This window comes from Oncorhynchus masou, unplaced genomic scaffold, assembly GCF_036934945.1.
Source record: "Oncorhynchus masou masou isolate Uvic2021 unplaced genomic scaffold, UVic_Omas_1.1 unplaced_scaffold_814, whole genome shotgun sequence".
Lineage (NCBI taxonomy): Eukaryota > Metazoa > Chordata > Actinopteri > Salmoniformes > Salmonidae > Oncorhynchus > Oncorhynchus masou.
Window position 1 is genome coordinate 112,750 of NW_027014614.1, and position 25,798 is coordinate 138,547.

Genomic DNA, 25,798 nt, shown 5'->3' on the forward strand with positions numbered 1-25,798 from the left:
GTCATTTTATTTACTCACAGAGCAGCTCTGGAGGCTTTGACCACTGGCAGCAGCCTCAGAAGACCTTCCTCTGATCTGGAGTATTTCTTCAGGTCAAACACATCCAGCTCCTTTTCTGAAGTCAGCAACACAAAGACCAGAGCTGACCACTGTCCAGGTGACAGGTCGTCTTCTGAGAGACTTCCTGATCTCAGGTAGCTTTGGATCTCCTCCACTAGAGAATGGTCATTCAGTTCATTCAGACAGTGGAACAGATTGATGCTCCTCTCTGGAGAGAGATCCTCCCCGATCTTCTCCTTGATGTACTTCACTGTTTCTTCATGGCTCTGTGAGCTGCTTCTTGTCTTTGTCAGTAGACCTCGTAAGTGCTTCTGATTGGACTCCAGTGAGAGGCCCAGAAGGAAGCGAAGGAAAAGGTCCAGGTTTCCTGTCTCACTTTGTAAGGCTTTATCCACAGCACTCTTGTAGAAAGTAACTACAGACTTGTCTTTTGTTTGCAGTTTGTCCATTAGATTCTCATTGTTGTTGATGAATGAGAGGAACACATATACAGCAGCCAGAAACTCCTGAATGCTCAGATGAACAAAGCAGTACACCTTGTACTGGTACAGCCCACGTTCCTCTTTAAAGAGCTGTGTGCACAATCCTGAGTACACTGAGGCTTCATTGACATCAATGCCAGCCTCTATCAGGTCTTCTTCATAGAAAATCAGATTGCCATTCACAAGCTGTTGAAAAGCCAGTTTTCCCAGTGACAGAATGCTCTCTTTATTCCAGTGTGGATCTGTCTCTTCTTTCCCAAGATACTTTTCATTCTTCTGTTTGGTATGAAACACCACAAGGTGTGTGTACATCTCAGTCAGAGTCTTGGGCATCTCTTCTCTCTTCTCTGTACTTAACATGTGTTCAAGGACTGTTGCAGAAATCCAACAGAAGACTGGAATGTGGCACATGATGTGGAGGCTCCTTGATGTCTTTATGTGTGAGATGATTCTGCTGGCCAGGTCCTCATCACTGAATCTCTTCATGAAGTACTCCTCCTTCTGTGGGTCATTGAACCCTCGTACCTCTGTCACCTGGTCAACACACACTGAAGGGATCTTATTGGCTGCTGCAGGTCGGGTAGTTATCCAGAGGAGAGCAGAGGGAAGCAGATTTCCCTTGATGAGATTTGTCAGCAGAACATCCACTGAGGTTGACTCTGTGACGTCCCAACAGATCTTGTTCTTCTGGAAGTCTAGGGGCAGTCGGCACTCATCCAGACCATCAAAGATGAACAGAACTTTGTAGTTGTCGTAGTTGGAGATTCTTGATTGTTTGGTTTCCATTGAGAAGTGATTGAGAAGTTCAATGAAAGTGCATTTGTCCTCTTTCATCAAATTCAGCTCCCTGAAAGGTAATGAAAATACAAATTGGACATCCTGATTTGCTTTTCCTTCAGCCCAGTCCAGAATGAACTTCTGCACAGAGACTGTTTTTCCAATGCCAGCGACTCCCTTTGTCAGCACAGTTCTGATAGGTTTGTCTTGTCCAGTTAAGGGTTTGAAGATGTCGTTACATTTGATTGCAGTCTCTGGTCTTGCTTGTTTCCTGGTTGTTGTCTCAATCTGTCTCAGCTCATGTTCATTATTGACCTCTCCTGTTCCACCCTCTGTGATGTAGAGCTCTGTGTAGATCTTATTGAGAAGTGTTGGGTTTCCTTGTTTAGCGATCCCCTCAAATACACATTGAAACTTCTTCTTTAGATTAGATTTGAGTTCACGTTGGCAAATCACAGCAGGATCATCTGAATCTAGAAATAACACAGAGGATATTAATATTACATCTGAGTTAATGCCTACAGTATTGTAGGACTTTTATGAAGTTTAAATTATAATAGTTTATTCCCTAAACTGACTGTATAAATGTGTAAATGTTTTCATAATGCAGTACAGACTGGTGTGACTGATTATATAATTATTGGTATTATTGATGGTATTATTAATGTTCTCTCTTTCTCTAAATTAATCAGCACAACACATCCCTGCTGCTACTTGATGAGGTCACTAGGTGTTGTGTTAAGGCTGCTACAATATCATTGAGTTACACAGCTACTTTAGCTGTACTTTAGCTACAGCTTTTAAATGTTATAAAACAGCATCAACATGAGTCAGACAGATCTTACATTTCTCTAGTGTGTCAGCAAGCTCCTTCTGGTTCATTTTCCTCAGGATGTGCAGTGTGATCTTCAGAGCCCCCTCTCTGGCACTGCTCTCCTGCTGCTCATCTTCAGCATCCACCACTTCCTTATCCTGCTTCTGACTCTCAAAGCCTTCTGGGAGTTCTGGACTAAGAATCCTCTTGAACATCTTCAGCTCGTTCTTCACAAATGTCATGATTTTCTCTTCAAGCAACTGAAATAAATAAAGTAAATAAGTTAAGCAAGATAAGAAATGCTTTCTCATTAACACATGAATGAATGATTGACCGATCAACTTAACTTGAGGTAAACAAAAACAAATGTACATAACAGGACAACATACACTGAATATGGAGGCCAGGTCTGTTTGATGACTCTGGGAAGACTGACCACTGAGAATCTCTGACTCTGATCTCTCCTGTTGGTATCTGTGGACAAAACATGAGATTACATCTCCTCATCCAGGGAGTACACACACACACACACACACACACACACACACACACACACACACACACACACACACACACACACACACACACACACACACACACACACACACACACACACACACACACTCACACACAGGGAGGGAACATTGTGTTTGTTTAATATTGTTTTAGGACTATGAAAATGGACAAAATGATTAGCCTATGGATTCTGAAAACAACAAAAATAAATTACAAAATGGGAGAGGAGAAATGACTAGAGACAGTGTTGTTTAACTCACTGACCAGGACCCATGAGTTCTTCTTACCTTTGTTCAGTAGAAAAGTCTCCCTCTCTAAACTTTAGAGGAAGTTCCATAGACCGGTCACTCTTCATGGACACACAGCTGGGAACAGGGGAGGCTGGTCTCTCCTGATTGATTGGTCTTCAACACAACAGAGACAAACATTACATCTCTCATCTACTCTGAGCTCAGATGGGGAAACATAAGAAGAGTTTCATTCCAAAACGATATATATCACTTTTCAGAAATGTTAGTAAATTAGCTTTTATTGTTTAAAGCATTTCTGAAAGAGTTTGGTGTGTTTTTTCACTATCTAATCATGGTATGGGATTGATATGTACAGATATGTATTTGTTTAAAATCACTTGATGTCTTCATTTCAGAGAGACAAATAATCATGTTTTTTTTCCGCTAAATGCTATATATTTGCCTCACTCTCAAATGTTACCGACCGGAATAATGAGGCTATAAGGAGTACCAGTACTGAGTCAATGTGCAGGGTACCAGGTAGTTGAGGTAATAATGAGACTATAAGGAGAACCAGTACTGAGTACTGAGTCAATATGCAGGGTACCGAGTAGTTGAGGTAATAATGAGGATATGAGGAGTACCAGTACTGAGTACTGAGTCAATGTGCAGGGTACCAGGTAGTTGGGGTAATAATGAGGCTATAAGAGTACCAGTACTGAGTCAATGTGCAGGGTACCAGGTAGTTGAGGTAATAATGAGACTATAAGGAGAACCAGTACTGAGTCAATGTGCAGGGTACCAGGTAGTTGAGGTAATAATGAGACGATAAGGAGAACCAGTACTGAGTCAATGTGCAGGGTACCAGGTAGTTGAGGTAATAATGAGACTATAAGGAGAACCAGTACTGAGTCAATGTGCAGGGTACCAGGTAGTTGAGGTAATAATGAGACTATAAGGAGTACCAGTACTGAGTCAATGTGCAGGGTACCAGGTAGTTGAGGTAATAATGAGACTGTAAGGAGTACCAGTACTGAGTCAATGTGCAGGGTACCAGGTAGTTGAGGTAATATGTACATGTAGGTAAAGGTAAAAGTGACTAGAAAATCAGGATAGAGATTACCACTCCTCATCCAGGGAGTGCACACACACACACACACACACACACACACACACACACACACACCACACACACGGAAGGAATGTTGTGTTTGTTTAATATTGTTTTAGGACTATGAAAATGGACAAAATTATTAGCCTATGGATTATGAAAACAACAACAATAAATGTGAAAATGGGAGAGGAGAAATGACTAGAGACAGTGTTGTTTAACTCACTGACCAGGACCCATGAGTTCTTCTTACCTTTGTTCAGTAGAAAAGTCTCCCTCTCTAAAGTTTATAGGAGGATCCATAGACCAGTCACTCTTCATGGACACACAGCTGGGAACAGGGGAGGCTGGTCTCTCCTGCTGGATTGGTCTTCAACACAACAGAGACAAACATTACATCTCTCATCTACTCTGAGCTCAGATGGGGAAACATAAGAAGAGTTTCACAAATAGAACTGACTTCCAGACGTTAGTTAATGGCGCGAGCAGTGTGTCATTATTAATGACGACATTCATTTAGCGTCGCGAGCGTTGTAGTCAGTCTGTCAGCCCCGCTAAAAGGCCGGTGTCGTTACTCTGCCTTCTCCGGGGGATGTTGAGGTAAATTTACTAACCGGGAGGGTTGAATGATGTAATTAATTGGAGGGCTGGAAGACGCATTCTCGAGGTTGTTTACTCACAATATCAGATATTAAGATGTTTTTTATAATGAATGTATACTGAGGTTGAGGTTCTGACTAGTTATTATTTACCCGCTGTTCAATACCTGCTATTGAGGCGCCCTGAAAATAATATTCAAAAGTTCGGTCCTTGGACACAGAGGGGTTAAACACTAAAGTTACCGTCCATCTAGTGAAGAGAGGAGAACCGGACAGAGGTAGACAGCATCCGTCAACAAGAGAGGGAGAAGCCTCACCGGGATTTAACAGGTGGAAGAAACAACCGGGGAGCTCCATCGGTCCACAAGAAATGCAGACAGCCGGTGATGATGTAGTGGTAGCTATGGTAACTAGGATGCTGCTGGTAGAATAGCTAGCTAGCTTACCGAGCTGTACCGACTAGCTAGGATAACTAGGATGCTGCTGGTAGAGTAGCTAGCTAGCTTACCGAGCTGTACCGACTAGCTAGGATAACTAGGATGCTGCTGGTAGAGTAGCTAGCTAGCTTACCGAGCTGTACCGACTAGCTATGGTAACTAGGATGCTGCTGGTAGAGTAGCTAGCTAGATTACCGAGCTGTACCGACTAGCTTGGTTAGTTAGCAGGTCGTTCGTCTGTCCCTCGTCTCGATGATGAATCCGGTGAAACACAAAATGAAACAAGGATAGAGAGTGAAAGAGATCTGGCTACACTCACACTGTCCCTGACCGTAAAGAAAAAAGCAAATTGAACAGTAAACTTCGGTGTCTCAACACTGTAACAAACTCCCCAAGATCATCTCAGTCCACTCTGCGCGTAACCGGCTTGGCGCCACACCAACGTGGACGCGGACGGTTCTGTACGGGGACGAGGACAGTTCTGTACGGGGACGCGGACAGTTCTGTACGGGGACGCGGACAGTTCCAGAACGAGGACATGAGCAGTGGAACACAATCAACTAAACCCAGTCTTTACAGTGGGTTACATTAGTAATATTCATTTTGTATTATTATGTAAAACAAACATTCTATGTTTTTTTATAATAATATGTTGAGATCTGGGTCCACATCCACAAAGTGTCTCAGAGTAGAAAATTGGTCGTATAAGTGCTGAGAATAAAGACATTTTACACTTATGGGTATAAATTACCTAGTTACCTCCCCATTACCTAAATTACCTACCCACCGAGTCGGCAGATATTTAGGACACCTCGTGAGCTGTCCTAAGTAGTTAAGAGTTAACAGCAGGTGTCTTGATAATACTATAGAATAATGCAGTGAGTCAGTGTTTCCTGTGCCACATGTAATTGCATTGCAGTAGTTAAAAATATTGTTTTTATATTTCTATGTGATCAACCCATAAATAATATAGACCTACATGCAACAGTATGTCTTGTGATTTTGGCAATGAGTTATGTATAATAATTATGTATAACTGCATAGCATTTTGTCTTCATTTTGGCAGATTAACTCATGCTTATTTTTGAAGATTAACTCAGGTTGGAGTTGGAGCTGTGACCGAAAGGTGGCTGGTTCGAATCCCGGGCCGGGCGCTGGAAAAAACAGGTGGAATTGATCTGACCACTGGAGGGCTGCTGGGTTCACATCCTCAAAACATGAACCTTTTGTTGATCAGAACTCTAGAGGTTCTTCTTCACTGAACCCCAAAATATATATAACTTTTATTGATTTCATATTTTAAGGAAGTGATAGAAGCATTTTTGGCTCTATAAGGAACCTTGTTTTCTAAACACGTTTTTCTTTTGATGATTTAATTATCTACATCATGTTATTTGAGAGTGTATAATAATAAACACATCATGTTATTTCAAGTTCTCCCTTTGGAGCGCAACATCACATTGTTAAATAATAGTCCTAAATTGGGCATGGCTATAAATTGGGCATTTGAAGGCATCTAGGGTGTAATATGAGTTTGATGAAAATGAACATTGTTGCAACGTTGTCCACAGACCCCGGATTGAGAACCCCTGCAGTACCTCCACAGACCCCGGATTGAGAACCCCTGATTTAGCAGATGCTCTTATCCAGAGTGATTTACAGTAAGTGCATTCATCTTAAGATATCAAGGTGAGACAACCACATATCACAGTCAAATATACAGGATACCAACATTCCATTCCTGATTAACAATGGATATATAGTGTTTCATCTTAAGATAGCTATTTATTTTTTTAATGAACTCGATAAATTCTTTATAAATGGTCATCTTACCTCTTAGCTTTGGTGTCATGTCCCCCAGAGAGATGCATTTTAGAGGCAGGGCCCCCCTCCTCTCTCTCCCCAGAGAGACTCATTTAGAGCACTGACCCCTAAACAGAGATCCAACATGTTGGTTGTGGTTAATATGGTGACAACTAATTACTGAATGTCAATTGTTCACATTTATCCATTATCTCGTTTGAGAAATAAAACATTTACTAACAGACATATAGAAACAATCAGGTGATTTAATGCAATCACATGAATATGTAGTTGTGACATGTCATCTCCATGGCAACTGTCTGTAATAATAATAAGTCACTGTTTGTTAAGGTAGTTATAGACAGTACAGCAACAATAATAATAATAATAATAAGTCACTGTTTGTTAAGGTAGTTCTAGACAGTACAGCAACAATAATAATAATAATAATAAGTCACTGTTTGTTAAGGTAGTTATAGACAGTACAGCAACAATAACAATAATAATAATAAGTCACTGTTTGTTAAGGTAGTTATAGACAGTACAGCAACACAAGGTCATGTCTCACACTTCTTTTTATTCATGAAAAGTGGCTATTTATTGTCTTTCAATCTGTTATTTTCTAAATGTATCTGAGAATGTAGACAGAAGGGATAAAACGGACATGATTGATCTGAGGGGGAAATCACTGATCCATTCAGAAAGTTTATTTGCAACAAGTAAAGGATTTTATATTATGTAGAGTAAACTATATTATAATGTATAGCAGTGGGTTGTCAGTGATATGTAGATGTTATATTATGTAAAGTAGACTAGGTTATAATGTATAGTAGTGGGTTGTTAGTGATATGTAGATGTTATATTATGTAAAGTAGACGAGGTTATAATGTATAGTAGTGGGTTGTTAGTGATATGAAGATGTTATATTATGTAAAGTAGACTAGGTTATAATGTATAGTAGTGGGTTGTTAGTGATATGTTATATTATGTAAAGTAGGCTAGGTTATAATGTATAATAGCAGTTTGTTTGTGATATGCAGATCAAGGTCTATCCCTCGGCTATAGCCTACATATAATAGATGACCAACCTAAACCTGTTCAGATCAGTTCACATCATGTTATAGTCCTACCAGTAGCAGGACAGAGAATGTACTGTATATAACCTACATATCATAGAAGACCAGCCTAAACCTGTTCAGATCAGTTCACATAATGTTATAGTCCTTCCAGTAACTGGACAGAGCATCTACACTATATATACAGAAGTATGTGGACAACCCTTCAAATTAGTGGATTCGGCTATTTCAGCCACACCCGTTGCTGACCGGTGTATAAAATCAAGCACACTGCCATGCAATCTCCATAGACAAACAATGGTTGCAACAGTTTGGGGAATGGCATTTTCTGTTTCAGCTTGACAATGTCCCCGTGCACAAAGTGAGGTCAATACAGAAATGGCTTCTCGAGATTGGTGTGGAAGAACTTGACTGGCCTGCACAGTGCCCTGACCTCAACCCCATCAAACACCTTTGGGATGAATTGGAACGCCGACTGCGTGCCAGGCCTAATCACCCAACATCAGTGCCCGACCTCCCTAATGCTCTTGTGGCTGAATGGAAGCAAGTCCCCGCAGCAATGTCCACTCAGCTGTAGCACCGGGCCATTCAAAACAAACCTCCCACTGTCGCAGAGACACAGAGTTCTAATCCCAGACACGTTTCTTCAAGACATCTCTCTTACATTATTTTTGATAAACATATAATTTACTCGAAACCAAGTTTAGCTGTGTTGTTTCCCTCCAAAATATTACTGTAGGACTATAATAATAGTAAGCAGTCCTACAAACCAAAAAGGTTTTAATTTGAGAATGTTCAAATATTAAACTGTCTTAAAATATGTGATGATTAGTTGAATCAGGTGTGTAAGTGCTGGTAAGAACAAAAGGATGGAGAAACCCTGAGATAAACATAAAACCATATCATTGAAAAGCTCCTCCACCATCTATACCAGACGTTTTACTGATAACATGTCGGCCTTCTGATTAGTTTACACTTTGAAAACTGCTGTCTGTCAGCAACTCAGCTCAAGTAGCAGTTCTACTAACTAGTAATATCTCATTCCAGGTATCAATTATCTTATTCTGTCCATTAGAATAGATTATTGTTCAGAAATACTTACTTTATTTTTCAATAATCTCCATATAGTGTTTTCTGCTCTGTCGTCTCAAAATGGATCCTGAACAAAAGAACAACTTTACTTTCTGTTTCATTCAGCTCAGCCACCTCCCCACCCTGATAATAGTGTTATATTGGTATCTTCCACTAGATGGCAGTAAACACCTTGTATCTAGACTTTACAACTATGTGTTCTGTTTCATACAGGCAGTGTCCCAGAGTAGAAGTGCTGATCTAGGATCAGGTCCGTCCTCTCCATGTAATCTGATTAATTATGATCTAGAATCAGGTCCCCCCTCTCCATGTAATCTGATTCATTATGATCTAGGATCAGGTCTCCCACTACTGGATCAGACCGTCTGCTAAATGACTCACTACTGGATCAGAGCGTCTGCTAAATGACTCACTACTGCATCAGAGCGTCTGCTAAATGACTCACTACTGGATCAGAGCGTCTGCTAAATGACTCACTACTGGATCAGAGCGTCTGCTAAATGACTCACTACTGGATCAGAGCGTCTGCTAAATGACTCACTACTGCATCAGAGCGCCTGCTAAATGACTCACTACTGGATCAGAGCGCCTGCTAAATGACTCACTACTGGATCAGAGCGTCTGCTAAATGACTCACTACTGCATCAGAGCGCCTGCTAAATGACTCACTACTGGATCAGAGCGTCTGCTAAATGACTCACTACTGGATCAGAGCGCCTGCTAAATGACTCACTACTGGATCAGAGCGTCTGCTAAATGACTCACTACTGGATCAGAGCGTCTGCTAAATGACTCACTACTGCATCAGAGCGTCTGCTAAATGACTCACTACCGCATCAGAGCGTCTGCTAAATGACTCACTACTGCATCAGAGCGCCTGCTAAATGACTCACTACTGGATCAGAGCGCCTGCTAAATGACTCACTACTGGATCAGAGCGTCTGCTAAATGACTCACTACTGCATCAGAGCGTCTGCTAAATGACTCACTACTGGATCAGAGCGTCTGCTAAATGACTCACTACTGCATCAGAGCGCCTGCTAAATGACTCACTACTGGATCAGAGCGCCTGCTAAATGACTCACTACTGGATCAGAGCGTCTGCTAAATGACTCACTACTGGATCAGAGCGTCTGCTAAATGACTCACTACTGGATCAGAGCGTCTGCTAAATGACTCACTACTAGATTAGAGCGTCTGCTAAATGACTCACTACTAGATTAGAGCGTCTGCTAAATGACTCACTACTGCATCAGAGCGTCTGCTAAATGACTCACCAGTGGATCAGAGCGTCTGCTAAATGACTCACTACTGGATCAGACCGTCTGCTGAATGACTACAATGTAAATGTAAATGATGCAGCCACCACTATGCTTGAACATATGGAGAATGGCAGTCAGTTAGGGGTTGTATTGGATTTGCCCCAAACATAACACTTTGTATTCAGGACAAAAAGTGAACTGCTTTGCCACATGTTTTTGCAGTATTGATTTAGTGGCTTGTTACAAACAGGATGCATGTTTTAGAATGTTGTTATTCTGTTCAGGCTTCCTTCTTTTCACTCTGTCAATGAGGTTAGTATTGTGGAGTAACTATACTGTTGTTGATCCATCCTCAGTGTTCTCCTATCACAGCCATTAAACTCTGTAACTGTTTTAAAGTCACCATTGGCCTCATGCTGAAATCAATGAGTGGTTTCCTTCCTCTCCGGCAACTAAGTTAGGAAGACGACTGTATCTTTGTAGTGACTGGGTGTATTGATTCACCATCCAAAGTGTAATTAATAACAACTTCACCAGAGGCGCAAAGGCAAATTCAATGTCTGCTTTTGTTTTTCCCATCTACCAATAAGTGCCCTTCTTTGTGAGGCATGGAGATGGAGATGGGAATTTGGACTTGTGGTTTAACTTAATTCTCCGTACTGGCTAATGATTATAAAGCTGATTCTGAACTAATCATTAAGTCATACATGACCTGACCTGAGAGGATGGAAGTTCAATATGTAGCTAGATGTAGACGGCTAATGTTTAATAGTTAACTCGCTAACGTTGCAAACCAAGCTTTTTAGCCAAGTAGCCGAGGACATCAAATAAAGGTATGTACAGTATTTATTACCTCTCTCATCCTGCCTTATTTACACATGCTGTATATAGATCTACTGTATGTATTACCTCTCTCATCCTGCCTCATTTACACATGCTGTATATAGATCTACTGTATTTATTACCTCTCTCATCCTGCCTCATTTACACATGCTGTATATAGATCTACTGTATTTATTACCTCTCTCATCCTGCCTCATTTACACATGCTGTATATAGATCTACTGTATTTATTACCTCTCTCATCCTGCCTCATTTACACATGCTGTATATAGATCTACTGTATTTATTACCTCTCTCATCCTGACTCATTTACACATGCTGTATATAGATCTACTGTATTTATTACCTCTCTCATCCTGCCTCATTTACACATGCTGTATATAGATCTACTGTATTTATTACCTCTCTCATCCTGCCTCATTTACACATGCTGTATATAGATGTACTGTATGTATTACCTCTCTCATCCTGCCTCATTTACACATGCTGTATATAGATCTACTGTATTTATTACCTCTCTCATCCTGCCTCATTTACACATGCTGTATATAGATCTACTGTATTTATTACCTCTCTTATCCTGCCTCATTTACACATGCTGTATATAGATCTACTGTATTTATTACCTCTCTTATCCTGCCTCATTTACACATGCTGTATATAGATCTACTGTATTTATTACCTCTCTTATTCTGCCTCATTTACACATGCTGTATATAGATCTACTGTATTTATTACCTCTCTCATCCTGCCTCATTTACACATGCTGTATATAGATCTACTGTATTTATTACCTCTCTTATCCTGCCTCATTTACACATGCTGTATATAGATCTACAGTATTTATTACCTCTCTCATCCTGCCTCATTTACACATGCTGTATATAGATCTACTGTATTTATTACCTCTCTCATCCTGCCTCATTTACACATGCTGTATATAGATCTACTGTATTTATTACCTCTCTTATCCTGCCTCATTTAAACATGCTGTATATAGATCTACTGTATTTATTACCTCTCTCATCCTACCTCATTTACACATGCTGTATATAGATCTACTGTATTTATTACCTCTCTTATCCTGCCTCATTTACACATGCTGTATATAGATCTACTGTATTTATTACCTCTCTCATCCTACCTCATTTACACATGCTGTATATAGATCTACTGTATTTATTACCTCTCTCATCCTGCCTAATTTACACATGCTGTATATAGATCTACTGTATTATTGCTTGTATGTTGGTTCATTCCATGTCAAACTCTGTGTTGTTGTCTGTGTCGAACTGCTTTGCTTTATCTGGGCCAGGTCGCAGTTGTTACCTACCTGGTTAAATAAAGGTGTTCTCAACTAGCCTACCTGGTTAAATAAAGGTGTTCTCAACTAGCCTACCTGGTTAAATAAAGGTGTTCTCAACTAGCCTACCTGGTTAAATAAAGGTGTTCTCAACTAGCCTACCTGGTTCAATAAAGGTGTTCTCAACTAGCCTACCTGGTTAAATAAAGATGTTCTCAACTAGCCTACCTGGTTTAATAAAGGTGTTCTCAACTAGCCTACCTGGTTAAATAAAGATGTTCTCAACTAGCCTAACAGGTTAAATAAAGGTGTTCTCAACTAGCCTAACTGGTTCAATAAAGGTGTTCTCAACTAGCCTACCTGGTTAAATAAAGATGTTCTCAACTAGCCTAACAGGTTAAATAAAGGTGTTCTCAACTAGCCTATCTGGTTCAATAAAGGTGTTCTCAACAAGCCTACCTGGTTCAATAAAGGTGTTCTCAACTAGCCTACCTGGTTCAATAAAGGTGTTCTCAACTAGCCTACCTGGTTAAATAAAGGTGTTCTCAACTAGCCTACCTGGTTAAATAAAGGTGTTCTCAACTAGCCTACCTGGTTAAATAAAGGTGTTCTCAACTAGCCTACCTGGATAAATAAAGGTGTTCTCAACTAGCCTACCTGGTTAAATAAAGGTGTTCTCAACTAGCCTACCTGGATAAATAAAGGTGTTCTCAACTAGCCTACCTGGTTAAATAAAGGTGTTCTCAACTAGCCTACCTGGTTAAATAAAGGTGTTCTCAACTAGCCTACCTGGTTAAATAAAGATGTTCTCAACTAGCCTAACAGGTTAAATAAAGGTGTTCTCAACTAGCCTATCTGGTTCAATAAAGGTGTTCTCAACAAGCCTACCTGGTTAAATAAAGATGTTCTCAACTAGCCTAACAGGTTAAATAAAGGTGTTCTCAACTAGCCTACCTGGTTCAATAAAGGTGTTCTCAACTAGCCTACCTGGTTAAATAAAGATGTTCTCAACTAGCCTAACAGGTTAAATAAAGGTGTTCTCAACTAGCCTATCTGGTTCAATAAAGGTGTTCTCAACAAGCCTACCTGGTTCAATAAAGGTGTTCTCAACTAGCCTACCTGGTTCAATAAAGGTGTTCTCAACTAGCCTACCTGGTTAAATAAAGGTGTTCTCAACTAGCCTACCTGGTTAAATAAAGGTGTTCTCAACTAGCCTACCTGGTTAAATAAAGGTGTTCTCAACTAGCCTACCTGGATAAATAAAGGTGTTCTCAACTAGCCTACCTGGTTAAATAAAGGTGTTCTCAACTAGCCTACCTGGATAATAAAGGTGTTCTCAACTAGCCTACCTGGTTAAATAAAGTTGTTCTCAACTAGCCTACCTGGTTAAATAAAGGTGTTCTCAACTAGCCTACCTGGTTAAATAAAGGTGTTCTCAACTAGCCTACCTGGTTAAATAAAGGTGTTCTCACCTAGCCTACCTGGTTAAATAAAGGTGTTCTCAACTAGCCTACCTGGTTAAATAAAGGTAAAATAACAAATTAAACAGTATGACAGGGTGATAGACCGTTTTGTTCTTCTGGAATTTTGTTGCTGAAGAGAATCTCTTCTCTCACTCTGTTTTGGTTCATGCAGGTGACTGACAGGGTGCCATCTCTTCTCTCACTCTTGTTTTGGTTCATGCAGGTGACTGACAGGGTGCCATCTCTTCTCTCACTCTGTTTTGGTTCATGCAGGTGACTGTGACAGGGTGCCATCTCTTCTCTCACTCTGTTTTGGTTCATGCAGGTGACTGACAGGGTGCCATCTCTTCTCTCACTCTGTTTTGGTTCATGCAGGTGACTGTGACAGGGTGCCATCTCTTCTCTCACTCTGTTTTGGTTCATGCAGGTGACTGACAGGGTGCCATCTCTTCTCTCACTCTGTTTTGGTTCATGCAGGTGACTGTGACAGAGTGCCATCTCTTCTCTCACTCTGTTTTGGTTCATGCAGGTGACTGACAGGGTGCCATCTCTTCTCTCACTCTGTTTTGGTTCATGCAGGTGACTGACAGGGTGCCATCTCTTCTCTCACTCTGTTTTGGTTCATGCAGGTGACTGTGACAGGGTGCCATCTCTTCTCTCACTCTGTTTTGGTTCATGCAGGTGACTGTGACAGGGTGCCATCTCTTCTCTCACTCTGTTTTGGTTCATGCAGGTGACTGACAGGGTGCCATCTCTTCTCTCACTCTGTTTTGGTTCATGCAGGTGACTGTCACAGGGTGTTATCTCTTCTCTACTGTGGTGCATTGAGGTGGTTTAAACCTCTCCAGTTAACTAAATGATTCATTTAAGTTTGACTTCGAGTGTCCGTGTGTTGAATTTCAACATCAACAACAAGTAGAGAAATCTGCTGACACACACACACACACACACACACACACACACACACACACACACACACACACACACACACACACACACACACACACACACACACATGAATCAGAACCATGGACTGCCACATATTTAGCTTACGTTGATTAGACTAAATAGTTGTTGGTATCTTTTAGTTGTAACTGTCTGTTAAATGCAGTATGTGTTGTGGACTCCATGCTGTATATAGATCTACTGGACTCCACCGGACAGACTCTCTGATTCAGTGATGAAACAAAGGTGTGGTTGAATTTAATCTGCCACTGTGTCTTCTTATTGTCTGGGCCTTAGGCTTATATATCATGGTTCCAAAGCATATGATCTAGCAGGTTATAGAGCAAACAATGTGTTGTACCATGTCTTACCCAGTGATATTACCCACTATTATCACAACACATGTGTTGTAACATGTCTTCCCCAGTGATATTACCCACTATTATCACAACACATGTGTTGTACCATGTCTTCCCCAGTGATATTACCCACTATTATCACAACACATGTGTTGTACCATGTCTTCCCCAGTGATATTACCCAGGCACCACTGCAGCACCACTGCTGATTATTGTGTGACTTGTTAAGCTCATTTCTCCTCCTGAACCTTTTTAGACTTGGGGCCATAACAAAGGGGCTGAATACTTAATGATTCAAGACATTTCAGCTTTTCATTTTAAATACATTTTGTAAAGACTTCATAAAACATAATTCCACTTTGACATTATGGGGTGTTGTGTGTGTAGGACAGTGACCCCAAAACATCTGAATGAATCCATTTTAAATTCAGGCTTTGACACGACAAAATGTGGAACAATTCAAGGTGTGTGAATACTTTCTGAAGGCAAACCGAAAACCAAAATTGAGAGCTCTCCACTAAAGTTTTACAAACAATTAAACCCTTGAGGCGACGGAAAATAATATTCAAAAGTTTGGTCCATGGACACAGAGGGGTTAAACACTAAAGTTACCGACTAGCTTGCCTCGCTAGCAGGTCGTTCGTCTGAACAACAAACTTCGATATCTCAACACTGTAGCGAACTCCATCGTTATTCCCGAAGATTGCCTCAGCCCACTCTGTGCGATTACTGCAAAGCAAATATGGTAATATTATGGAACTGGACTCCATGGCAGATGCAATGAACTAGTTTTCATCAGAAAAAAACATTGTTAAAAATGTAAGGTGTCCAGCCTACTTGAAGAACCCCGAAAATAATATTCAAAAGTTTGGTCCTTGGATACAGAGAGGTTAAACACTAAAGTTACCATCCATCTAGTGAAGAGAGGAGAACCAGACAGTGGAAGCATAAAGATAGCTAACAAACATTTGTATATTGCACTGTTCTGTACAATTGACCTTATTTTAGTGCCCCAAAAACACAACACTTCCAGGTCAACTGTAATATGAATACCAATGTAAAGCACCATTTCTCCCCTTTGCAGCTAAATCAATGAGGAGACCTTCAGGCTGCCCGCCTCTGCATGAATGAAGGCAATGAGCAGCCAGAGGAAAATACTGAGCATAGGGGTTGGCAATGTTCTGTAGTCAGTCATGATTGGCTCAGTGTTCTGTCACTCATGGAGACACTACGTCACCTCAACATCTACAGTGAGATCTCTAAAATTCAAGCCTATTGGGTGCTGCCATAGAGTTACATTAGTAGTGTCCAACCAAAAGGCTCAAGGTCATTGGCCACAGATAAAATTAACATCACGTTATATCTACCGTGGTTTTGATTGGACCATATCAACATCATGTTATATCTACCGTGGCTTTGATTGGACTGATCATATCAACATCATGTTATATCTACCGTGGCTTTGATTGGACTGATCATATCAACATCATATTATATCTACAGTAGCTTTGATTGGACTGATCATATCAACATCATGTTATATCTACCGTGGCTTTGATTGGACTGATCATATCAACATCATGTTATATCTACAGTAGCTTTGATTGGACTGATCATATCAACATCATGTTATATCTACCGTGGCTTTGATTGGACTGATCATATCAGCATCATGTTATATCTACCGTGGCTTTGATTGGACTGATCATATCAACATCATGTTATATCTACAGTAGCTTTGATTGGACTGATCATATCAGCATCATGTTATATCTACCGTGGCTTTGATTGGACTGATCATATCAGCATCATGTTATATCTACCGTGGCTTTGATTGGACTGATCATATCAACATCATGTTATATCTACAGTAGCTTTGATTGGACTGATCATATCAGCATCATGTTATATCTACATTAGCTTTGATTGGACTGATCATATCAGCATCATGTTATATCTACAGTAGCTTTGATTGGACTGATCATATCAGCATCATGTTATATCTACCGTGGCTTTGATTGGACTGATCATATCAGCATCATGTTATATCTACCGTGGCTTTGATTGGATCATATCAACATCATGTTATATCTACCATGGCTTTGATTGGACTGATCATATCAGCATCATGTTATATCTACAGTAGCTTTGATTGGACTGATCATATCAGCATCATGTTATATCTACAGTAGCTTTGATTGGATCATATCAGCATTGTACTTTCAAAACCGTTGCAAAGCAAATCACTAGTCTGCTATTCAGTGAGAGGGGGTGTGGTCCAAGTCTTTCCAATCACTAGTCTGCTATTCAGTGAGAGGGGGTGTGGTCCAAGTCTTTTCCAATCACTAGTCTGCTATTCAGTGAGAGGGGGTCCAAGTCTTTTCCAATCACTAGTCTGCTATTCAGTGAGAGGGGGTCCAAGTCTTTTCCAATCACTAGTCTGCTATTCAGTGAGGGGGTGTGGTCCAAGTCTTTTCCAATCACTAGTCTGCTATTCAGTGAGAGGGGGTCCAAGTCTTTTCCCATCACTAGTCTGCTATTCAGTGAGAGGGGGTCCAAGTCTTTTCCAATCACTAGCCTGCTATTCAGTGAGAGGGGGTCCAAGTCTTGTCCAATCACTAGCCTGCTATTCAGTGAGAGGGGGTCCAAGTCTTTTCCAATCACTAGCCTGCTATTCAGTGAGAGGGGATCCAAGTCTTTTCCAATCACTAGCCTGCTATTCAGTGAGAGGGGGTGTGGTCCAAGTCTTTTCCAATCACTAGTCTGCTATTCAGTGAGAGGGGATCCAAGTCTTTTCCAATCACTAGTCTGCTATTCAGTGAGAGGGTGTGTGGTCCAAATCTTTTCCAATCACTAGCCTGCTATTCAGTGAGAGGGGGTCCAAGTCTTTTCAAATCACTAGTCTGCTATTCAGTGAGAGGGGGTGTGGTCCAAGTCTTTTCCAATCTCTAGTCTGCTATTCAGTGAGAGGGGGTCCAAGTCTTTTCCAAGCTTAAAATGATAAACATTCCCCTGCAACACCATGGACCAGAAAAGGTTGAATACATTGGCCATGCTGTGACTTCTGCTGAGTTCAAAACAACTGGAAACGTGGAAATCTCAGATTTCAGTGAGTTCAAGACAACTGAAAAAAAATAGCTCCAATTGAGAAAATAGGTCTTGAATCGTCATCCAACTATAAATTCTAAGTCGGGGACTCTGGCCTTTTCGAGAGCTCCGACCTGAAGATCAATTATGCTTTTTTCAGAGTTCCAAGTTGTCTTGAAAGCACCATAAATCCAGAGAAGGCCAGACTTTGATGACAAAGTTCAATGACAAAATTTGCCCACAAGAATCGCCGCGCCGCCCCACCCTACACAGCCCTTATTTGAAGTGTTTCTACAATTCCCTATGGGAAAAATGGATGGTGGAAAAACTATTGGAACCATTTCCCTGTTTGACCGCTAGGTGTTATGGTATTATGACACCTCCACTGTGGGGCTCTATAAAACTATTGGAACCATTTCCCTGTTTGACCGCTAGGTGTTATGGGTATTATAACACCTCCACTGTGGGGCTCTATAAAACTATTGGAACCATTTCCCTGTTTGACCGCTAGGTGTTATGGGTATTATGACACCTCCACTGTGGGGCTCTATAAAACTATTGGAACCATTTCCCTGTTTGACCGCTAGGTGTTATGGGTATTATGACACCTCCACTGTGGGGCTCTATAAAACTATTGGAACCATTTCCCTGTTTGACCGCTAGGTGTTATGGGTATTATGACACCTCCACTGTGGGGCTCTATAAAACTATTGGAACCATTTCCCTGTTTGACCGCTAGGTGTTATGGGTATTATGACACCTCCACTGTGGGGCTCTATAGATCAAATGAAACGGGAGAATCTAGAGAATGTAACAATATTAGTTTCATCTTGCTGTGATGTAACAATATTCACTGTGATGTAACAATATTCGCCTTGTAATGTAACAATATTCGCTGTGATGTAACAATATTCGCTGTGATGTAACAATATTCGCTGTGATGTAACAATGTTCACTGTGATGTAACAATATTCGCTGTGATGTTGATGAAAAAAGAAAACAAAATAATTTCATAGAATTGAACTCAGACCACTTTCTCTTGGTCACAGACGGACAACAACACTTAGTGTTTCCAGCTGAAGATGTAATGAGTCTGAACACATTTGAATGGTGTCTCTGTGCCGCTCAGTTGACGTTTAGGAGAAAATATCAGACACTAAAATCTATCTTAGAACAGTAATATTTTACACATGAAGGTACCCAGAAGACTTCATTTCTGATGAAAAAACACACGTGAAAAAATTATGGATATAAACTCTTCATAAATTCTTAAACAAAATTGTATTCTCACCTCTTAACGTTGGTGTCATGTTCCGCAGAGAGACTCATTTTAGAGGCAGGGCCCCCCTCCTCTCTCTCCCCAGAGAGACTAATTTTAGAGGCATGGCCGCCCTCCTCTCTCTCCCCAGAGAGACTAATTTTAGAGGCATGGCCGCCCTCCTCTCTCTCCCCAGAGAGACTAATTTTAGAGCAATGACCCCTAAAAAGAGATCCAACATGTCATTGAACTATAATACATGAATAAATATACAAATTGTAAAATATCCACAATATACGAATATATGAATATGTTTTTTCATTTTATTGCCTACGCCCAGTTAGCGCCATTTTGTATGATTGAACTGTCACGTAGCTTTCCCATGTGAAATGGACTGTTACATCTGAGTGTTTTACTGTCATTCACTAAACTAAAATTACACAATGCATTTAATTTCTCTTCACACTTTATAATAATCCCTGGGAAAAGTCTTACCTTGTAGCCTGAATTCACAACCAGAACATGTCAAGTCATTGAAATATTCTGCTGAGAGAGCACCTTGCTGATGACAAGTGGCTCTGTATCTTCAACTTTATACCAACTTTATACCAACATCCTACATGAATAACTCCTGGTAGGATCCTTACTATCCCAACTTCAACATTCTACCAACATCCTACATGAATAATTCCTGGTAGGATCCTTACTATCCCAACTTCAACATTCTACCAACATCCTACATGAATAACCCCTGGTAGGATCCTTACTATCCCAACTTCAACATTCTACCAACATCCTACATGAATAATTCCTGGTAGGATCCTTACTATCCCAACTTCAACATTCTACCAACATCCTACATGAATAATTCCTGGTAGGATCCTTACCTTGTAGCCTGAATTCAAAACCAGAACATGTCAAGTCAGTGAGAGTTTCCTTTGTGTTGAGAAAGAAACCAAGGGAACAGTTTATTCACCTCCCCAATGTCAAGAAACTTTGTGTAATTTTTGTTACTGATTAATTTAGGACTCCATCAGCTCTGTTAAAGTTTAGTGGCTCTGACCCCATGTCAGCATCATCAGAAACCCAGTTTAACCTGTTTACCAGAAAAGCCTTGGGTTTACAATAACATCACTGTGTAGCTACTGCTTTCCTACAGTCAACTCCATATCTGACATGGTACAGGTGTCTTCTTTCTTTAAGCCCAGAACCATGTGTTTGAGGTGATACCTTTGTTTCAGAGGAGATTTGTTTAAGACTTCCAACAAACACTGTGTGATCCTGATTCAGACCACTGCATTTCAAGGTTAATCATTAACAACACTGTATGAACAACTAGCAGTCTCCAGGACCAGTGATTCAAGTCTGAGTTTCTGTCCCAAAGTGTCACCCTATTCCCTATATAGTGCACTACTTTGACCAGGGCCCATAGGGCTGTGTGGTGCATTATGGGGAATAGTAGTGCACTACTTTGACCAGAGCTCTATAACACCCTATTCCCTACATAGTGCACTACTTTATACCAGAGCTCTATAACACCCTATTCCCTACATACTGTAGTACACTACTTTGACCAGAGCTCTATAACACCCTATTCCCTACATACTGTGGTACACTACTTTAGACCAGAGCTCTATAACACCCTATTCCCTACATAGTGTAGTGCACTACTTTGACCAGAGCTCTATAACACCCTATTCCCTACATAGTGTAGTGCACTACTTTGACCAGAGCTCTATAACACCCTATTCCCTACATAGTGTAGTGCACTACTTTGACCAGAGCTCTATTACACCCTATTCCCTACATAGTGCACTAGTTTGACCAGAGCTCTATAACACCCTATTGCCTACATAGTGCACTACTTTGACCAGAGTTCTATAAAAAAACAACCGTGAAGCTTACAGGGCAAAGAGCCACTAACAAAGTTAACTTCCCACACTGAAAGGAGGGAAATAAAGAAAAACATAGAAATAAAGAAACATAGAAAACAAAACATAGAATGCCCATGTCACGTCTGGTCAAGGTGGGTGGAATCAGGCGCAGAGAGCAGAAATGCGAATAATATAGTTTATTCTCCGGTGTACAAAACAACAGTAAAGAATAACCGGGAGAAAAACAAACAGCAAACACCGACAGACAAAACGAAATGACAAAATAACAATCCCGCACAAAACACAAGGGCGGGGCAACCTACATAAATACAGATACTAATTAACTAAACAACACACAGGTGAAACCAATTAGACAAAACCAACAGATACACGAAAAAAGGATCAGTAGTGGCTAATAGGACGGTGACGACGACCGCCGAATGGGCAGGAGAGCCAACTTCGGCGGAAGTCGTGACAGCCCACCCCAGTCACACCCTGACCAAACCAATCAGAGACAACGATAGACAGCTGTACCTGAACCACACCCAGCCAAAACATAGAAATAAAGGAACATAGAAAACAAAACATAGAATGCCCACCCCACGTCACACCCTGACCAAACCAATCAGAGACAATGATAGACAGCTGTCCCTGATTGAGAACCATACCCAGCCAAAACATAGAAATAAAGAAACACAGAAAACAAAACATAGAATGCCCACCCCAGTCACACCCTGACCAAACCAATCAGAGACAACGATAGACAGCTGTCCCTGAACCATACCCAGCCAAAACATAGAAATAAAGAAAGACAGAAAACAAAAAATAGAATGCCCACCCCACATCACACCCTGACCTAACCAATTAGAGACATAAAAAGGATGACTGAGGTGTTATCCAGTCTTCTCTCTCTATCTCTCTCTCTGCCACAATGATGGGATTGTTTTGTGACCATGAATGTAAGAATGACAAACTAACAAAACTGTTTATTTGTCTTCCTCTGGTGGTAGGTTGTGATAATGTCTGTAGTCTCTCCCTCTGTCTCTTCGCTCCTCTCTCCGCCTCCACACTCCCCTCTCTCTCACAAACATAGACTCTGACCTGCCCAATGAGCCAAACTGGTTAAAGGATCTATCGCTCACTCTCTCTCACTCCCTCTCTCTCTCTCCCCCCTCCCTCCCTCTCTCTCTCTCTCACTGTGTAGACCTGCCAGGCTGTTAGGTTAATGGACCATGGAAACCTACTGAGAATCTGCCATACGGAGAGAGATACAAATGAACATGATTAAAACTAAAAATACATTAAAACGTGTTGAACTCATTTCCATGTATGTTGTTCTGTTTCTGTTTACAGGACCAGAAATGGGATTCAACTGGGTCAATACAGTCAGAGAATTAACTATATATCCTAGACCTTATTCTATAGTCAATACAGTCAGAGAATTAACTATATATCCTAGACCTTATTCTATAGTCAATACAGTCAGAGAATTAACTATATATCCTAGACCTTATTCTATAGTCAATACAGTCAGAGAATTAACTATATATCCTAGACCTTATTCTATAGTCAATACAGTCAGATAATTAACTATATATCCTAGACCTTATTCTATAGTCAATACAGTCAGAGAATTAACTATATATCCTAGACCTTATTCTATAGTCAATACAGTCAGAGAATTAACTATATATCCTAGACCTTATTAACTATAGTCAATACAGTCAGAGAATTAACTATATATCCTAGACCTTATTCTATAGTCAATACAGTCAGAGAATTAACTATATATCCTAGACCTTATTCTATAGTCAATACAGTCAGAGAATTAACTATATATCCTAGACCTTATTCTATAGTCAATACAGTCAGAGAATTAACTATATATCCTAGACCTTATTCTATAGTCAATACAGTCAGAGAATTAACTATATATCCTAGACCTTATTCTATAGTCAATACAGTCAGAGAATTAACTATATATCCTAGACCTTATTCTATAGTCAATACAGTCAGAGAATTAACTATATATCCTAGACCTTATTCTATAGTCAATACAATACAGTCAGAGAATTAACTATATATCCTAGACCTTATTCTATAGTCAATACAGTCAGAGAATTAACTATATATCCTAGACCTTATTCTATAGTCAATACAGTCAGAGAATTAACTATATATCCTAGACCTTATTCTATAGTCAATACAGTCAGAGAATTAACTATATATCCTAGACCTTATTCTATAGTCAATACAGTCAGAGAATTAACTATATATCCTAGACCTTATTCTATAGTCCTAACTATATATCCTAGACCTTATTCTATAGTCAATACAGTCAGAGAATTAACTATATATCCTAGACCTTATTCTATAGTCAATAGACCTTATTCTATAGTCAATACAGTCAGAGAATTAACTATATATCCTCAAACTTATTCTATAGTCAATACAGTCAGAGAATTAACTATATATCCTAAACCTTATTCTATAGTCCATACAGTCAGAGAATTAACTATATATCCTAGACCTTATTCTATAGTCAATACAGTCAGAGAATTAACTATATATCCCAAACCTTATTCTATAGTCAATACAGTCAGAGAATTAACTATATATCCTAAACCTAATTCTATAGTCAATACAGTCAGAGAATTAACTATATATCCTAGACCTTATTCTATAGTCAATACAGTCAGAGAATTAACTATATATCCTAGACCTTATTCTATAGTCAATACAGTCAGAGAATTAACTATATATCCTAGACCTTATTCTATAGTCAATACAGTCAGAGAATTAACTATATATCCTCAACCTTATTCTATAGTCAATACAGTCAGAGAATTAACTATATATCCTCAACCTTATTCTATAGTCAATACAGTCAGAGAATTAACTATATATCCTCAACCTTATTCTATAGTCAATACAGTCAGAGAATTAACTATTTACATTTACATATAAGTCATTTAGCAGACGCTCTTATCCAGAGCGACTTACAAATTGGTGAATTCACCTTTTGACAACTATATATCCTCAACCTTATTCTATAGTCAATACAGTCAGAGAATTAACTATATATCCTCAACCTTATTCTATAGTCAATACAGTCAGAGAATTAACTATATATCCTAGACCTTATTCTCAAGTCCATCCACATGCTGGCTTCAACCCAACCCAACACTAACCTAACCCTAAACCAACCCAACACTAACCCTAACCCAATCCTAATCCAACCCAACACTAACCTAACCCTAAACCAACCCTAACCCAACACTAACCTAACCCTAACCCAACTACATCCTTAACCCTAACCCAACCCAACACTAACCTAACCCTAAACCAACCCAACCAAACACTAACCTAACCCTAACCCAACTACATCCTTAACCCTAACCCAACCAAACACTAACCTAACTGTAGACAAGGCCCACAGAGTTGGTGGAATAATCCTTTAATTCATTGCCATTTACTCAGCTGAGCCAGGGGCGCTTTAATTAGGTCAGGTGGAAATGTCCGACAGATCTCAACTCCATAAAAGGAGGAAATTGCCATCGTCTGATCTCGCTGCGTTCTCTTCCTTAACTCCATCTGAACCAGAAGTTCTGTGCGTCCATGAATCCACGTAAGTTCACCGACTCGTACCTTTCATCTGAATTATCTGTGGCGATCGGGAGAGTGGGCCATTCAGTTATTGTTTATAGTTATCGCGGCTTGGAGCACACGCTTCAAACATATTGTGTAATGTGAATTGTCAATGATTACGTCCCTACGGATCCTCATAGGTTTTGGTTGGTCAGGGTGTGATCTGAGGGAGCATTCTATGTTGGATGTCTTGTTTGTCTATTTCTATTTCTGTCCTGATATGGTTCTCAATCAGAGGCAGGTGTTAGTCATTGTCTCTGATTGGGAACCATATTTAGGTAGCCTGGGTTTCACTGTGTGTTTGTGGGTGATTGTTCCTGTCTGTGTGTTTTGCACCAGATAGGGCTGTTTTCGTACGTTTGTTATTTTGTTTAATCGTGTATAGTTTCCCTATTAAATAAAATGAATCACAACTAGGCTGCATTTTGGTCCGCTCCTCCTTCCCACAACGAAAGCCGTGACAATCACCCACCACAACAGGACCAAGCGGCGTGGTAACGGGAAACAGCAAAGGCAGCAGCAGGAGCAGTGAAAAAAGGACTTTTGGACTTGGGAGGAAATCCTCGACGGGAGAGGACCCTGGGCTAAACCAGGGGAGTGTCGCCGCCCCAAGGAGCAACTAAAGGAAGAATGGACATGGGAGGAGGAATTATTGTGGAAGGACCCTGGGGATCAGCATGGAGAATATCGCCGTCCCATAGAAGAACTGGAGGCGGCGAGAGCTGAGGCGCTGGTATGAGGAGGCAGCGCGGCGACGCG

General features: G+C 40.3%; 1 protein-coding gene across 1 annotated transcript in view; it reads right to left on the minus strand.

Annotated features, from left to right (window-relative positions):
* Positions 1–20,473, minus strand: part of LOC135537552 (NLR family CARD domain-containing protein 3-like) — a 34,877-nt gene extending 14,404 nt beyond the window's left edge. Inside the window, exons 1-8 of the mRNA XM_064963687.1 lie at positions 20,405–20,473; positions 19,551–19,739; positions 6,860–6,957; positions 4,244–4,360; positions 2,937–3,053; positions 2,523–2,607; positions 2,165–2,393; positions 19–1,792 (exon numbers count right to left, since the gene is read on the minus strand). Of these exons, the coding sequence (XP_064819759.1) occupies positions 19–1,792; positions 2,165–2,393; positions 2,523–2,607; positions 2,937–3,053; positions 4,244–4,360; positions 6,860–6,942 (2,405 nt within the window). The 5' untranslated portion in view covers positions 6,943–6,957; positions 19,551–19,739; positions 20,405–20,473. The remainder of the gene's footprint in view (positions 1–18; positions 1,793–2,164; positions 2,394–2,522; positions 2,608–2,936; positions 3,054–4,243; positions 4,361–6,859; positions 6,958–19,550; positions 19,740–20,404) is intronic.
* Positions 20,474–25,798: the final 5,325 nt, after the last annotated feature.